General features: G+C 40.7%; 1 protein-coding gene across 1 annotated transcript in view; it reads left to right on the forward strand.

Annotated features, from left to right (window-relative positions):
* Positions 1-16,616, forward strand: part of LOC115459123 (cytoplasmic aconitate hydratase-like) — a gene marked incomplete at its 5' end in the record, with an annotated part of 87,054 nt that overhangs the window by 12,193 nt on the left and 58,245 nt on the right. The window contains 2 exons of the mRNA XM_030188993.1: positions 4,525-4,649; positions 11,218-11,322. Coding sequence (XP_030044853.1) covers positions 4,525-4,649; positions 11,218-11,322 — 230 coding nt within the window. The remainder of the gene's footprint in view (positions 1-4,524; positions 4,650-11,217; positions 11,323-16,616) is intronic.

The raw sequence follows: 16,616 nt of genomic DNA on the forward strand, positions 1-16,616 counted from the left end.
AGTAAGAAACAAAAAAGTACGATGATCAGCACGACACTTGCAAAACACCAGGGAGACGAACGATAAAAAATTATACTTTATTAATAAATAAGACTCGACACGGAGCCGTGTTTTGGCGAACAACACCTGCCTCAAGAGTCTATAAATTGAAAAAATATATACAATTTCAATACATAAAAACATTGAACATATTGTAAGAATATAAAAAGTTTATAAAATACATGTACATTAAGATGCTCATTTTTAAATTATAAACTAATGTAAATATATAAAACAATAAAATAAAATATAGTCATCCACATAGAATGTGTATTGCATGAAGCTTATTGTATAGTTTGAGTCAATCTATAATGTAAAAAAGCAAATTTTTAAATACATAGATGAATGTAACCAACAGAAAGAACAAATTGTGACATGTTGAATAGATAAAGCCATCATACTAACCATCAAAGAAAATTTTGTGTTGAGACACATTAAATAATACATGCATGCATGAGTGAGTAAAATTATAGTGCTAACCTGTATATTGTGAAAGCCAATGAATGGAGCTACACAGACAATGGAACCAAATCAAGCCTGGAATGGTGAAAGATACAGAAGGAAAAAGGAAGGGAGAAGGGTATAAACAAAAGCAAAGGCAACAATGGAAATGTGGTGCTGGAAGAGTGTTCTGTGAGTTTTATAGGAGAAAGAATGATACAGACAAAGAATTAAAAAATAAAAAGACAGAGACATGAAACTAGGGGTGAGGTATAGTGGTAAGAGGACAATGACATTGGCATAAGGAATCTAGTGCTGAAAACAATATTGAGGTGACATTAACGCAAGTACAGGGGTGTAGGTGCTGAGAAGTTGATAACTGAATAGTATAATGGGTTACTGAAAAAACTCTTCCAGCACCACATTTCCGTTTTTGCCTTTGCTACTTGTTTATACCCTTCTCCCCTCTTTTTTTTCTTCAGTCTCAATTGTTATTCCGAGTTAGTGCTAGGCATATTCACCAATCACTAGTCTTTTTAAACGTATGTACCATTTCTCTCCTTCCTTCCTTTTGCCATCTTTCTTTTTTTACATATATTTATATTCTGTATCTTTCACCATCTTTCACCATTCCAGGCTTGATTTGGTTCCTTTGACTGTGTAGCTCCATTCATTGGCTTTCACAATATACAGGTTAGCACTATAATTTTACTCACTCATGCATGCATGTATTAATGTGTCTCAACACAAAATTTTTTTTGATGGTTAGTATGACGATTTTATCTATTCAACATGTCACAATTTGTTCTCTCTGTTGGTTACATTCATTTATGTATTTTAAAGTTTGCTATTTACATTATAGATTGACTCAACCTATATAATTTTCATGCAATACACACTCGTCTTGGATGATAAAATGTTATCTTGTGTTTAAATATAAATATATATATATATATATATATATATATATATGTATATGTATATATAATTTTTACATTAGTTTATAATTTAAAAATCAGCTTCTTAATGTACATGTATTTTATAAACTTTTTATATTCTTACAATATGTTCAGTGTTTTTATGTATTGAAATTGTGTATCTTTTTTCAATGTATAGACTCCTGAAGCAGGCATTGTTTGCCAAAACACAGCTCCGTGTTGAGTCTTATTTATGAGTCTTATTTATTAATAAAGTATCATTTTTTTTTATCATTCGTCTCCCTGGTGTTTCGGAAGTGTCTTGTTGATCACACTACTTTTTCGTATCTTAATCTTCTAGCTACAAAAAGGCACATATTTCTTAGCAAAAAAATAATTATAAAATAACCACCTTTTGCAGCTTAGGTTGTAATGGAACTGGGAAGGTGGCATGCGAGTTGGAATATTGCATTTGTTAGACTTGAGAAATGCTAACAATTCTAGACTGTCCATCGAACCAATGTGGTCTAAACCCCCTTCCATGTCCACACCAATTCTAACTCCCAATAATGGCTGTTAACAGCAGACAGAACCTCTGTCATCAATACGTCCATTAGATGTTTCTTAAACAACTCCAACAGAAATACAAAACGAGTCGGAGGGATATTCTTTGATTGTTTGCTATATGTAATTTCTCTGTATATTCTATCTATTTGTGTTCCATTTGGCCAATGGTTCTTAACCCAGACCTCGAATCACATGTTGAGGTGTATTTTCGAAGCACTTAGACTTAAAAAGTTATAGTAACCTATGGAACTTCTTAGAAGTGTTTTGAAAATTAGCCTCCTGGTCCCTCAGGTTTTTATATAATATTTGTTTGTTTGTGACATTTGTATCCCACATTATCCCAAACAAGTTTGAGTTCAATGTGGCTTACAATAAACAGTATAGAATACATAACAAAGAATAATTCATAAGAAAGTAATTTGTTGTAAGAATCCAATTTTACAATACAGTATTTTATTTTTTAATTTATTTTTGTTACATTTGTACCCCGTGCTTTCCCACTCATGGCAGGCTCAATGCGGCTTACATGGGGCAATGGAGGGTTAAGTGACTTGCCCAGAGTCACAAGGAGCTGCCTGTACCTGAAGTGGGAATCGAACTCAGTTCCTCAGGACCAAAGTCCACCACCCTAACCACTAGGCCACTCCTCCACGTACCGGGATAGCTATGGATGTTTAACATTTAGAAAATCTATTTTGAATGAGAAATTGTACATGAAGCAAAGAAAAAGTTAATGGTAAATAGAGCAAAAACCAATTCAGGTAATAATTAGTTGTTTGAGATATGGTTGTTGTTTGTGAGGGTTTGTTTGAATAGGAACGATTTGAGGATTTTGCAGAATCTAATATATTCCTGTACAGTTCTTATGCTGAGTGGACAGTTTTGTAGATCACTTTTTTTAAAATTTTGGAGGTGTAGTCTGAGATAGTTTCTTGCCTCATATTCCTTATGGATATCGTGAAAACTTGACAGGCTAGGTGTTGAGAACCCTGCCTCGTTCTATCCTTATTGCTCGAGGCAGTCACTGATTGCATAGTAGACACTTGGGCTTCCAGCTTGTCGAATCTCTCATGCAAACCAGTCAATTCTCATCCTGTTCAGTCAGTTTTAATAATCTCCTTAGAAAATTCACATAACGGTTCTTTTCAGAGAGGCCTCAGTCCAAGTCCAATGTCTTCAATAATAACAGTGAGTGGGAAGGAAGGATCCTTCCACCTAAACTCAAGATCTCAGGAGGGGAGAGAGACTCACAGGCCTTACGCACCGATCCGCTGAACTTCTCAAAGCACTGAAACCTGCTGTTCCAGAGCCACTCCTCTTTATTTTTCTGTTTCCCATATCTGGGTCAGATTGAATATAAAATCCTTCTCCTCACTCTGAAGGGGAGTTCCTCTTTTGCCATGCCTCTTCAGGCTCATGCCTGCAGACACATTTTGCAGTAGAGCTTTTAAAGCCTTATATCAGCTGATGATGCCATGAAATTGGTGTCCCCCCAGAACTGCCTGGGGAGAGGAAGCAGGATTTAACAATATATGTTTGTTATATTTTTATTTACTTCCATTTGTATACTGCTGATTCAACTCAAAGTGACACTTAAGGTAGCTTGTTCAATAAATGTGGAAATGTGTGTATGCCTTCTTTCCCTGAAGCTGTTTTATAAAGGCACATAGCACTTAGGTTGCCCTTATAAAATGGGCACCACATACGTTTTTATTTTATTTAGATTTTGCTGACACCTTTTTCAGTAGTAGCTCAAGGTGGATTACATTCAGGTACACTGGGTATTTCCCTGTCCCTGGATGACTCGCAATCTAATTTTGTACATGAGGCAATAGAAGGTTAAGTGACTTGCCCAAGAGCACAAAGAGTATCAGTGGGATTTGAACTGGGCACCTCTGGATGTGAAGGCTGGTGCTCTAACCACTAGGCCACTTCACTTTCCCTATTATAAAATAGCCTTCTGTATCTCCATGCTGCACTGTGTACATTTTCTCTGTGCTTTATACAAGATAGGAGGTCAGGTAAGCTCAGCAGTTTACACTTGATTTTTCCATGCTAATGCTACTCCCCGATATAGTAACAAAGTTTAGCATGGAAAAATCAGCGTAAAACCGAGATGCTCGGAGGGCATGGAGAACATTTGTTTGGAACCACAACTACTTGCCCCTAGCCTGCATTTCTTAACTGGGATCTAGCTGTCCAGCCAGGGAATTCCCTGAGAAATTTTGCTTCTGTGTTTTAAAAGATGCTGTCAGCATTCTGAGGGGTCTGTTCATCCCTTTGCTATGAATGATCCATCTACTTGATCCACTACAGCATCTATGAGAAGCCTAAAGGCTCCTGGCCCAGACTTTCTACCGTAGGTAGGGATTATCAAAAAAGCATCTTTTAGTATGAGGTTTAATGACAGCTCCTGTAAAATGACCCATTGCTCTTCCCAGACCAACTAAACTGGTTTTTGTATTTGCTGAATTCTGCCTTGAACCAGATTGCTTCTGGTAAAAGCAGAATAAAAGTGCTGAATTGAATAAAAATGTTGTTAAATGTTGTTTTTCTATAGGAAGAAATGCAGAAAACAAACCTATATTCTTAAAGGATGTCTGGCCAACCAGGGATGAAATTCAAGCAGTGGAGCGCCAATTTGTCATTCCTGAGATGTTTAAAGAAGTTTATGAGAAAATAGAGGTGACATAGTCTATTTTTTCCCTTTAAACTTTTTAATTGCTTGACAGAAATGTGTATGATTTTGCACATATCTATGCTAGTATTCAAAAAGTGTTTTTTTTTCTTTGCTTGGGGGGGTCTTTTACTAAAGCTTAGCTTGAGTTATCTGCAGCAGGGCCCATTTTATTCCTACGGGCCCTGCTGCAGATAACTGGAACTAAGCTTTAGTAAAAGACCCCCTTAGTTTGATTTGTCAGCATGAGTTAATCAGGTGTAAACTTGCCGTCAGTGATTCAGTTCTCTTTGCCTGTTTCCAGCTGGAAAATTTTTGCGGCATCTGTGGAATAAATCCTCGTTAATGTGAGGAGGACCCTCAATTCACTTGTGTCACCCGCAAGCTTTTAAACTTAGCCTGTTTGGCTCAGACCCTGCTAGGTGATGAGAAGGAGACCATGTGTGGGGCTCTCTCCCTGGCACATCCCTGCAGAGCATATTGACTGGTCAGCCTAATATGTATCAGGAAAAGATTTGAGCACCACTGACAAATCTTTTAAAAAGAAAACAAAAATAGTTCAGTTTTTATCTTTTGAGTTAAAGCACAGTTGAGCCAAAAAAGGAAGTGTGTTTTTGACCAGGGCCAGTTTGTACAAATAATCAAGTGGCAATAAATAGGCCTGCTGCTCCTGCTCATTACCAGTGACATTTCACTATTTCTTGATGTATTCACTGTCATGTAGCAGTTTAAAGAAGCACTTCAGATGGACGTAAGGTGCACCATACTGGCTCATATAATATAGAATATCATCCACAAAAAGAGCCAGCTTATGCTCACTCTGCCCTACTTGGACTCCATTAATATCTTCCAATAACCTTACCCTCTGAGCCAGAGGCTCAATATAGAGGGCAAAAAGCAAGGGCGACAATGGGCACCCCTGCCAGGTACCCCTCCCAATCTTTATAGTAGAGGAATAACCTCCATTGATCTTAAGTCTTGCCACCGGGTCCTGATATAGACGGTCCAACCAACCCAAAAATCCCTGACCCAACCCCATATACTGTAATACTTGCCACAGGTATGGCCATTCAACCCTATTGAAAGCTTTCTCGGCATTAGCACTCAAAAAAGCCACCAGGTTCCCACCCCTCTGAGCCTCCCACATAATGTGTAGGGTACGTCTGATATTATCCGCTACTTGCCTGCCTACTACAAACCCGATTGATCTGCATGTACCGAACGTGGGAGCACCCACCCCAACCTATCTGCCAAGATTTTAGACAAGATTTTTATATCTAAATTCAACAATGAAATTGGGCGGTAGGAGCCACAAAGTGCTGGATCCCATCCCGGTTTCAAGAGCACAGATATTCCCGCCTCATGCATACTCGCTGGAAGTTGTTGACCATTAAAGCAAGCATTTCTAACCCTTTGCAACAGAGGACCCACTTCCCCCACAAATATTTTGTAGAAGTTTGCTGAAAAATCGTCCAGGCCTGGGGCCTTTCCACCTTTAAGGCCCTTAATTGCTCGGATGAGCTCATCTAATTGAAAAGGCGCCTCTAATTGTGCACATTCCTCACTAGTCAATGTTGGTAAGTTAAGCCCTTGGAGAAATTCATGAATCAGAGTAGTATCTACCTGTTCCTCAGCACTATACAACGTTTGATAAAATTGGGTGAATTGTGTATGAATATCTTTATCTTGATAGTACAAAACATCCCCCTGACCCTTAATTTTAGTAATAGTGTTTAGCTGCTGACGTTTCCGAAGGAGGTTAGCCAGCATCCTACCTGATTTATTTCCAAATTCAAAGAATTTTTGTTGGGTTAATTTCCTCATAAGTTCTACTTTTTCAACCTGAAGCTTATGAAGTTCCTGGCGACAGTTTCTCAATCGTGCTAACACCTTGTCCGGAGATGTTCCAAGTGAGCCAGCTGTGTTCTGAGATCTAATTCTTTACTTTCCCTTTCCCTTTTTTTTCCTGGCTCCCCATTTAATTAAATGGCCCCGGAGCACCGCTTTTAAGGCATTCCATAATGTAGCTTCAGAAACTTCTCCTGTATCATTTATTACTAAGTAATCACAAATAACATCCCGAAGCTCTTGACATACTTTCTTGTTACCCAGAAGGCCCTTATCCAACCTCCAAAATAGCTGGCGTTTCTCATCCTCCAGGCCTCCCAATATTACACCGACCGGCGCATGATCGGAAACCGTGATTCTCTCTATCGTTGAACCTAATATATGCCCCCATAGTTGACGACTACACCCTAACATATCTATTCTGGTATAAGTGGATTGAGCATAGGAGTAGAATGAATAGGATCTCTGGCCAGGATGCTGCAGACACCAAACATCTATCAAGTCTAGGCTTGAGGTCAGGGACTTAACTGCTTACAATTTAATATATATATATATATATTTTTTTTTTACATTTGTACCCCGTGCTATCCCACTCGTGGCAGGCTCAATGCAGCTTACATGGGGCAATGAAGGGTTAAGTGACTTGCCCAGAGTCACAAGGAGCTGCCTGTGCCGGGAATCGAACTCAGTTCCTCAGTTCCCCAGGACCAAAGTCCACCACCCTAACCACTAGGCCACTATATTAAGACCACTAGTCCCTTTAGAATGGTCCAAATTTGTGAGAGCTAAGTTGAAGTCACCTCCCAAGATCACCATTTGTTTCCAAAATTGTAACAGGGCTTCAGTTATCCCCCCCCCCCCCCCACCCCAAAAAAAAAATCCCCTTGTCCTGTATTGGGTGCATACAGATTTATGATTGTAACCTCCTGGCCAGAAAGGAAACCTCTCACTGCCAAACACCGCCCCTGATCGTCCCTGAATACTGCTCTTTAACAAAGGGAACCCCCCTACGGATATATATTACCAACCCTCCAACCTTTCCCCCCCCTGAATCAGAATGAACAACATATTCACTTTATGCCTTGTGGTTAAGCAGCTGTGTTTCTTGTCTTCGTATATGTGTCTCCTGAAGCTGGATCACATCCCATTGAAGGCGTTTTAACTTCCTATGGACCAAGCTGCGTTTGCCTGGAGAATTCAACCCATTCACATTACATGATCCTACCCTTATTTTTTTCTGTCGTTTCCCCCCCCCCCCCCCCCCCCCCCCCCCGTTGACTGGTCGACCACTCTCGTGACCAGTGTTCACCCTGAGGAAGCGCCTCAGAACCAGAGCAGACCTTATTTCCATAATCTCCCAGTGCCACCATGTTATCCCCTCTCTCCCCCTTCCTTTTCCCTCCCTTCCCCTCACCACTTATCCACCTTTAAATTTGTCGTAACCATCCATTCATATCCATCCATTCATACAACAGTAAAAAGTATATTGGAAGGGAAAGTAGAGGAACTTCTCTCTCTGTCCGCTTATGCTGCACTAGCCAGAGCAACAGTCCAAAAGTCTCAAGTCGGTTCTTCTTCTCTTGAGGTTCCGAAACTCTTTGTGGAGCCATGACCAGAGCGTATCTTCTGCCATGCCTGCTTTCTCTTCTGCAGAGATGGAGTTGATTGAACTGGTTCCACTGCCACTGGCGGCAAATATGTACAACCAAGCTCTTGTAATGCTTTCCACAGCCTCAATCAATGTGCGGATCCTCCACGACTGGCCCGCTTCTGTGAACAACAATCCAAAACGGGTGCAACCAGCGATAGCAGTATCCACACTTCTTCAGATATTTGATAAGATCCCGAAAATCCCTCCGCTTCTGGAGTGTCACTCTCGCCAGGTCCTGGAAAAACGTGATTTTTGAATTTTCCCACGGTATTTCACCCATGGATCTTGCCTTCTTCCAGATCTTTTCTTTAGTACTATAATCATGACAACAAACCACAATGTCCCTTGGAAGTGAATCTGTTCATGGCCCCAAACTTCTATGGGCACGATCAAACTTGATAATGTTTGCGGGAGCTTCTCCTTGCTCACAGCCCTCAGGACCCAGTAATTTATTACAGATCTCATTAATAATTTGCTCATAGTTTTTATTTTTGTCGATCTCTAGGACCCCTTTAAAGCGTAAATTACACCGCCTAGTGCGATTTTCCAAATCTTCAAACGTCTCTTGTAACATTTCACGCTCCTTACGTTCATTATTGAGCTCTACATACGATGTCTCTATCTCCCCCTCCAAGCTCTCCAGTTTTTCCTCGGCCTGTCCCACGTGGTTCCCTATCTCACCAATCTCTTTCCAAATATCGGCCACCGCAGTTTGGATTGTTTTCCTCACCTCAGTCATCTCAGCTTTCAGCGCCTGAAACCATCGGGCTACATCCTGATTGGTGAGATCACCTTCGTTTTCTATTAACTCTCCAGGATCCTCCATCTCTGATCCTGAATCTGCCTCTGCCATTTTGGCGTGGGACTTCGCCAACGGCCGAACTGATCCAGCCGCCACCATACCTCTATTCAGGAAATCTAGACTGCCCCAACTTGACATTTCGTCCTTTAGATTGTAAGCTCCTTCGAGCAGGGACTGGCCTTCTTTATTAAACTGTACAGCGCTGCGTAACCCTAGTAGCGCTCTAGAAATGTTAAGTAGTAGTAGTAGTACTTGCAGACGTTGTAAACTTATATTTTTCCAATCGTCGTCAGGCTGACATTACCCAATATCTCTTTTAACTCAACAGAAATTGGGGGGATAAAAGCTCCAGGGACTAGGTAACTATGCTTTATATTCACTGCTCCGACAGAGCTAAGCACTCAAGCGTCCATCTTCTGGCACTGACGTCACTTCCTCCGAGGCATGTGATTTTTTAACTCTATGATCTCCACAGATTCCTTTTTTACTTTCCATAACCACCTTTCACTTCCACAGTGACTAATAACCGTTTATGGAGTATTCTTCCAGGAGTTTGTCTAAACCCAGCTGTACTAAATGTCCTGGCAAAACATTACAGAGCTTAATTATGTGCTGAGTGAAAAAAAATACTTTCTCTGATCTGTTTTAAATGTGCTACCTATTAATTTCCTGGAGTGCCACCTAGTGATAGACGTATATGAAAGGATAAAGTTGGGGGATTTGTTTGATTATTTTCCATCCATTTTATGTTGTTCTTAAATCCCATATGGATGTATTGTGTTGAATGTCACTGTTAGATCGCTCCACTTCATTCTGTTGATGCAGTGTTTATTATTTTATGTATTGTTTTTCTTACATTTTGTGTTTACACTGGATAGAAATCCTGTATTTTTTTCCAATAAAACTTTATTCTACAAAAAGATAAGCCACTGTTGCCCTGTTTACCTATTTCACCCCACTCATGATTTTATATTCTAGTCTCTCAGTTATCTCTATTCCTTGCTGAAGAGCCCCTTCTTTAGCCTTTCCTCATAGAAGGCTGTTCCATCCATCAAGAGTTTTTAGTTTCTTATTCTTACTTTTTGAATATTTGTTTGATTTGTTCTTTTACATTGATGATATAGAGTATGTTATGTAGATCAGTGAAACAAACTTTGAATTATAATTTTTTTTAGCCTGCAAACTGAAAAATGTATTGGGGGGTTTGAAGATTACAAAGCACTGTAATTTGCAATTTAAAAAATGGGGGAAAATATACGTGTGTGTGTACTGGTTACACTGGTATACTTTTGCTTTTTGTAAAGCATACAGTATGGACTAGATTCTATATATGGCATCAAAAAAATTAGCGCCCAAAAAGTGCTATTCTATAAGCCGCGCTTAAAGTTAGGCGAGGTTTATGGAATGCCACTTACGCCCAGGAATTACGCCTAACTTTAGACACAGCCATTTGCACCAACTGAAACATGATGCAAATGTATGCGTGTATCCCTGTTATTCTATAACAACGCACGTTAATTTTAGGAATGCCCCTGTTCCGCCCATGACCCTCCCATTTACACACTCCCTTTTCAGATCGCATATAAAATTTATGCATGTAAAATTCAATTACATTTCATTAGTGCCAATAATCCCTTGATCAAAAGCCAATTATTGGCACTAATTAGCTTGTTATTTAATTGGGCACGCACCCAAATTTGCGCACGCAATTTTTGGTGACTTTTACGGAATTAAGGGGTATGTGTACAACCAAAATCCAGCCAAGCCCCACTTTGTGTTGTAATATAAGTAGGCTCACTCTTTCCATATTTCCTTTATATGTTTATATGTGTATATAGTGGCAAATTATGTAAAATTATTCTGTCTACATGTAAAACCCAGTTTTTCATGTGAAAAGCATACATGAAATTACTTCCTGAACTGTAGCTGTTCATCGTGGTTTTTATGCCTGTTCCAGGGCAGGTGCAAATCTATGCGTTAAGCTTTTGCCGCTGATGGTACATATAAGCAGTAGTTTTATAAGGGAAGATGTACATGTACTTTACAGAAAAAATAGCAATTTTATAAATGTGTATACCAGACACATCCACTTATGCATTTATAGAATTATCCTCCCAGTGTGAAGCAGGGCTCAAGAATCCCATTGGGAGAGTTAGAAATTATTTATACCATCCCAAGAAGGCTTCACTTTTACTACAGCACATCACCGTGTAAATATGATACAGCATTCACAAAAATCACCACATCTAATTACTGCAATATTGTTTTTCTTCAGAGAGTCAATGAAAGTTGGAACTCTTTAAATGCCCCATCAGATCAGCTGTATTCCTGGAATCCAAAATCCACATATATTAAATCCCCACCCTTCTTTGACCTGCTGGTATGTATTTAGCTTTTAATTATCCTTTATTCCCACTGATTATTTTCTGTTTAATTTTCATTTATATTTTTGGTTTCTGAAATTCTTCCAGGAATTAAAGGAAGAGAGGAAGTAAGGGGGGGGGGGGGGAGGTTGAGTTTTCATAATTGTGAGGTTTTCTCTTTTATTAGCCTCTTTAACTTGTAAAACCAAACATTTTGCAGGATCCCATTGTACTAGTCACCTTTCAGAGTGTTTGCCCCCAAGCAATAATACCTCTCCAGACCACTGGAATTCTGCATTACTCTTTCGACCTTGTGATGAGTACAGTGGCATCTCTAGAAGAAACAGGCTTTTGTATTTCTTTCTTGCAGCATCAATACATAATCTTGTTTGTTTCTTCCTTTCAAGGCAAGGGACAGTTGTGGTGCACTCTATACACCCCTTTAATAATTTGATTATAACTGTTCAAAAGGGAATGGGACTTGATATACCGCCTTTCTGTGTTTTTTGCAACTACATTCAAAGCAGTTTACGTAGTATATACAGGTACTTATTTGTACCTGGGGCAATGGAGGGTTGTGACTTGCCCAGAGTCACAAGGAGCTGCAGTGGGAATACGAACCCAGTTCCCCAGGGTCAAAGTCAGCTGCACTAACCACTAGGCGGCTACTCCAGAGTGTTTGACATGTGCCCCTCCCCCCTATCAAGGGGTGGCTCTCAAGGCCTCCCCAATTTCCACCATCTCCCCTACCCTACCATTCTGTAATCCAGTATCCCCCCATATTGACTCCTTCTCTACTTCTTACCCCTTCTGTGGAGTCTAGCATCTTTCTATCCCTACTTCCCTTCCCCCTCTTGGTCTCAGTCAGTACCTCTCTCATTCCTTCTTGCTTTCCACCTCCCCCTCCCTTGTAATGTGTTCAACAGCTTACTTCCCATCTGGTGTGTTGATGCAGAAGTTACAGAAAATGCATCACAGCCAGATTGAAAGAGGATGTTAAAGCAAGAAACTGAGAAGCATAAGAGTCAGAGGGATCATTAGCATGAATGTTAAAATCCCCAAGAATGAGGGAAGACGATGAAGGTTCAAGAAAGAAGGAAAGCCAGGCATCAAAGTCAGTGAGAAAGGAAGAAAGGGACTTATCAGGGGGTTCAAGAAATACTGCTGGGCAGACTTGTACGGTCTGTGCCCTGAAAAAGGCAGGTACAAATCAAGGTAAGGTATACACATATGAGTTTATCTTGTTGGGCAGACTGGATGGACCATGCAGGTCTTTTTCTGCCGTCATCTACTATGTTATTATGTTACTGTGAGATGTACTCAGATAGAAAGGAGATGGATGACTGGAAAGAAGGAAATGTTGAAGGTTGAGAGCTGAGAAGAAGGAAGGGGAAAAAAGAGATGGTGAGATGATGAATACAGAGGGTGGACAATGTGTTCCTGCAGTGTACAGTGGTTTCAGATGGAGAAACAGATTAGGAAGAGACAGTACCAAGAAGAGAGAGTGTACTGGAGCCATAAGTAGTAACTGGGAGAAAAATAGATGTAAAGAGAATATGACGCACGGCACCTAGAGCGGAGGCCCTGAGTGGATTGGAGTGGACCTGGGAGTCAACCCGGAGAAGGCTGTAAGGATATGCAGATAAGCTGCAAGTCCTCCACAGCACCTGAAAGACAGCCGGTGGTAGAGCTGGGCAGCTCTCAGCCAAGGAAATGCTTACCAGGGGTTAGGCCGAAGCCAGCATTCCTCCCCCTGAGGGTCACCTGATCTTAGCCTGTGCTGCTCACAAGGCAGCACACATTCAAATAACAATAAGTTAGGATTTTGTTTGAATCTTCAGAAATCCGAGGCATTCAAATAGGCAGCCCCACACCAAGAAAATTATTTATTCCTCTTCAAAGATCCAAGAGGGCGTAGATTGCTTATCAGTCAACTGTAGGTCAAGGTTATATGTTGCCCTTGAAAGGTGACATTACCAGGAATGAGTGCTAGGGTATCTGGGGGGATTTAGTGAGAGGGGGCTGAGATGATGGAGTTTTTACTATTGGGATCCTATGGTCAAAAGACTATGAACCCATAGATTCTAGTCCTGAAGTTCAGCAAGGGCCTTTTTCTTAATAATTCCAAATGCAAAGCCATACACTTGCCCATTCCTCCAACTCCCATAGTAGATAACCATCCTTTTTCTTTTTCAAGATACCATTTGTGTTCTCAGATTAACTCTTAACGTGACACTTTCATTTCAACATAAAATTAGCTAGGCCCGTGGGTCATCTTTTTTTGCTCTCCATTGTATCTGTTCCCTAAAACCTTTAATAACTAGTCTCAGAATCCTAGTCTTTGCACTTATTTTCTCTGAAGTCAAGAATGATGCGGTATTCTTTTTTTTTTTTTTTGTATTATATTTTTATTGGCAAGTCAACAAAACTGCAGGGAGAAATGCAAAGATAATGGTCAAACCAAATAAATATTTGAGAAAGTACAACTTGCACCAGCAGTACATAGAGCTGCTCTTTCATATTTCCAACACTGCCACCTCGTAGTCCACACAGGTAGAAAAAAAAACAAAACAAAAAGAGACAAACTCGGGCCATCCCATTTACTATTGTAAAGTTTCCAGTCAAACTTTTACATTAAACCACTCTTCCCCCCACCATCACTCCCCCCCCCCCTCCACCCATAAGCGTAGGTATATTCATACAGCGAAACATTCCTAACCTTAAAATCTGTTTTAAGGAAAACTTTTTTTTTCTTTTTTCAAGATTTTTTTATTGATTTTAGTACTGTTCAAGATCACTTAGGATAGCAATCCAGCTTATCCCAGCAAATCTGCTTCTGGATTTCATTTTGTAATTGAGCCACAGTTAAGGGTTCCATTAGTACCATTTTCCTTGAATAAGCTATCCAAGGGTCCATTGGCAGGGTTACCTGAGATTTCCACTACTTGGCTAAAACCCTGTGAGCTGAGATAAAACACTTGTGAACTTGTCTGTCCAAAGGAGAGTTCACTCCCTCAGCAAGCATACTTCAGGAGTCAGAACACATTCTTTCCCCAAAATAACAGCCATCTCTTGTCCCACCTGATCCCAGAAGGCCTGAGCCACCGGGCAGGTCCACCAGAGATCGAACAGTGTGCCCTGAGCATCACACCCCCTCCAGCAAAGTCAAATAAAGCACTATGAATTTTTTGCAGTTTAACTGGAGAGTACCACCACCTCGATAACACCTTTAAGTTAGCTTCCTTAATACTAGCCGCTACAGAATTTTTATGAGCCTGGAGCAAATATCCCTCTACTGTGCTTCAGAAAATTCAAAATTCAGATCCTTCTCCCAGGCCAGCACATAAGGGAGTTTGGAGAGCCCAGGAGAAATCATCAAAGCATAAATTGCCGAGATCAACTCCTTAGCCCCTCTGGGAAACTCGGAGACTCCCACCTGTTTGTAGATCATTGCCATACTTTAACCCACTCTTTCTGACAGACAAAATGTCTAATCCTTAAATACTTATAAAAATTCCTATTAGGAATCCCCGATTCCTGTTGCACTTGGGAAAATTCTCATACCAGAACTCTGTATAAGCTGAAAAATATATTCCAAACCGTTTCTCTGCCACCCTATGTTATCCCCATTCCTTTTGGATCCACCCCACTGCACCTCCCAATTAAAAGGAGCCAGTAAAGACCTACTCCTTCACCCTCACCCACATCCTGTCCTACAATCTTACTCCAGAGTGAGAGCAGATGCCGCGTAAAATGAATAGCAATGTCCTGAGACACACTTAGTTTTCTTCTCACCCACATTAAATGTCTCAACTTACAGTCCCCAAGTAAACTCTGCTGTAAGTGCACATAGTGCTTACTTTCACCCTCAGCTTCCTAATCCCAAAGATGTTGAATCTGTGCTGCTTTATAATATGCAGTCAAATCAGGTAGTCCCAGTCCCCCTTCCAATTTATGGCTCTGAAGGAATTGCAAAGCAATCCTAGGAGTTTTAACCCCCCCTCCCCCCCCCAATGAATTTGGTGTTTAAGATCCTGCTGTGCCAGCGGGGAAATAGGTTTTGGGATTGCATAAGGGCACGGCTAATAAGATTCAAGTGTATAAATACTACAAAGACAGCATATATTTGCCGTGCCATCACTAAATGTTGAATAACAAAAACGAGACAACTGTTAGTACACTCGCTGTTCAGAGGTGTTCTTTGATGGCATCATGTATGTACGTTCATATTGTGTATTGTATTTGCTTAATTCTGCAATTAAGTTTCAATAAAAAAAGATTTAAACCTAAGATCCTGCTGTGCCAGAGGAATTGGCAACACCAGAAATAAATATAAAAATTGGAGTAGGATGGAGGAGTCACGTGACGCGATGCACACGAGCAGCTGCTGAACGAGCTGCTCCGTGCTTCTCCCACATTTTCTGCTGATAAAACCTCTCAAGCTAAAGATTAAAGCTTCGATCTGGTTAATAAACTTGACTAGATTCAAATTCAAACGGAGCTGGGAGCTTAGGAGCGTAGATGGCGACCAAAACACTGCGTAGAGACAAGGAGAAGAGCAAGGCAGGAGACGACAAGATGGCGGCACCGGCGAGCCCGCCGGGAACATCGGTTAGCTCGGCGTGGGCTGCCGAAATTGTTGGCGAAGTGACTACTGCCCTAGAAGCAATATTGGACAAAAAATTGCAGGGCCTGGATGTAAAGCTGGAAGGGCTTAAAAAAGATATGTCGCAAATAAGCCAGGACATGATATTGTTTCAACAGCGTACAGGAGCCCTGGAAGATCAGGTATCTAACATGGAACAACAGTACTCTAAGCTAATAAAAATGGTGGAGACACAGGCAGAAAAGATTGAAGACCTTGAAAATCGGTCACGACGCAATAATCTGCGCTTTGTTGGTCTCCCGGAGGAACTAGGAGACAAAGAACTTCGTTCGTTTTTGGAATCCTGGCTGGTAAAGGAACTCAAATTAACAACAGAGATGGGGCCATTAATAATTGAGAGGGCACACCGTGTGGGACCGCTGCGACAAAATTCTAATAGGCCCCGGGTCATCATTTGCCGAATACTTAATTTTGTGCAGAAAACTGCAATAATGCAAGCCATACGAGGAGGAATGGGGTTAAACTACAATAATCACAAAATCCTATGTTTCCAGGATTACTCTATGGCGGTAGCGGCACAGAGAAAGAACTTTGCCCCGGTGTGCTCCCAGCTCATACAGCGCAAAATCAAATTTGCTTTGTTATATCCTGCACGGCTAAAGATTTTTCACAAATCTAATATAAAAATATGTAACTCGGTTCAGG

This window comes from Microcaecilia unicolor, unplaced genomic scaffold (genome assembly GCF_901765095.1).
Source record: "Microcaecilia unicolor unplaced genomic scaffold, aMicUni1.1, whole genome shotgun sequence".
NCBI lineage: Eukaryota > Metazoa > Chordata > Amphibia > Gymnophiona > Siphonopidae > Microcaecilia > Microcaecilia unicolor.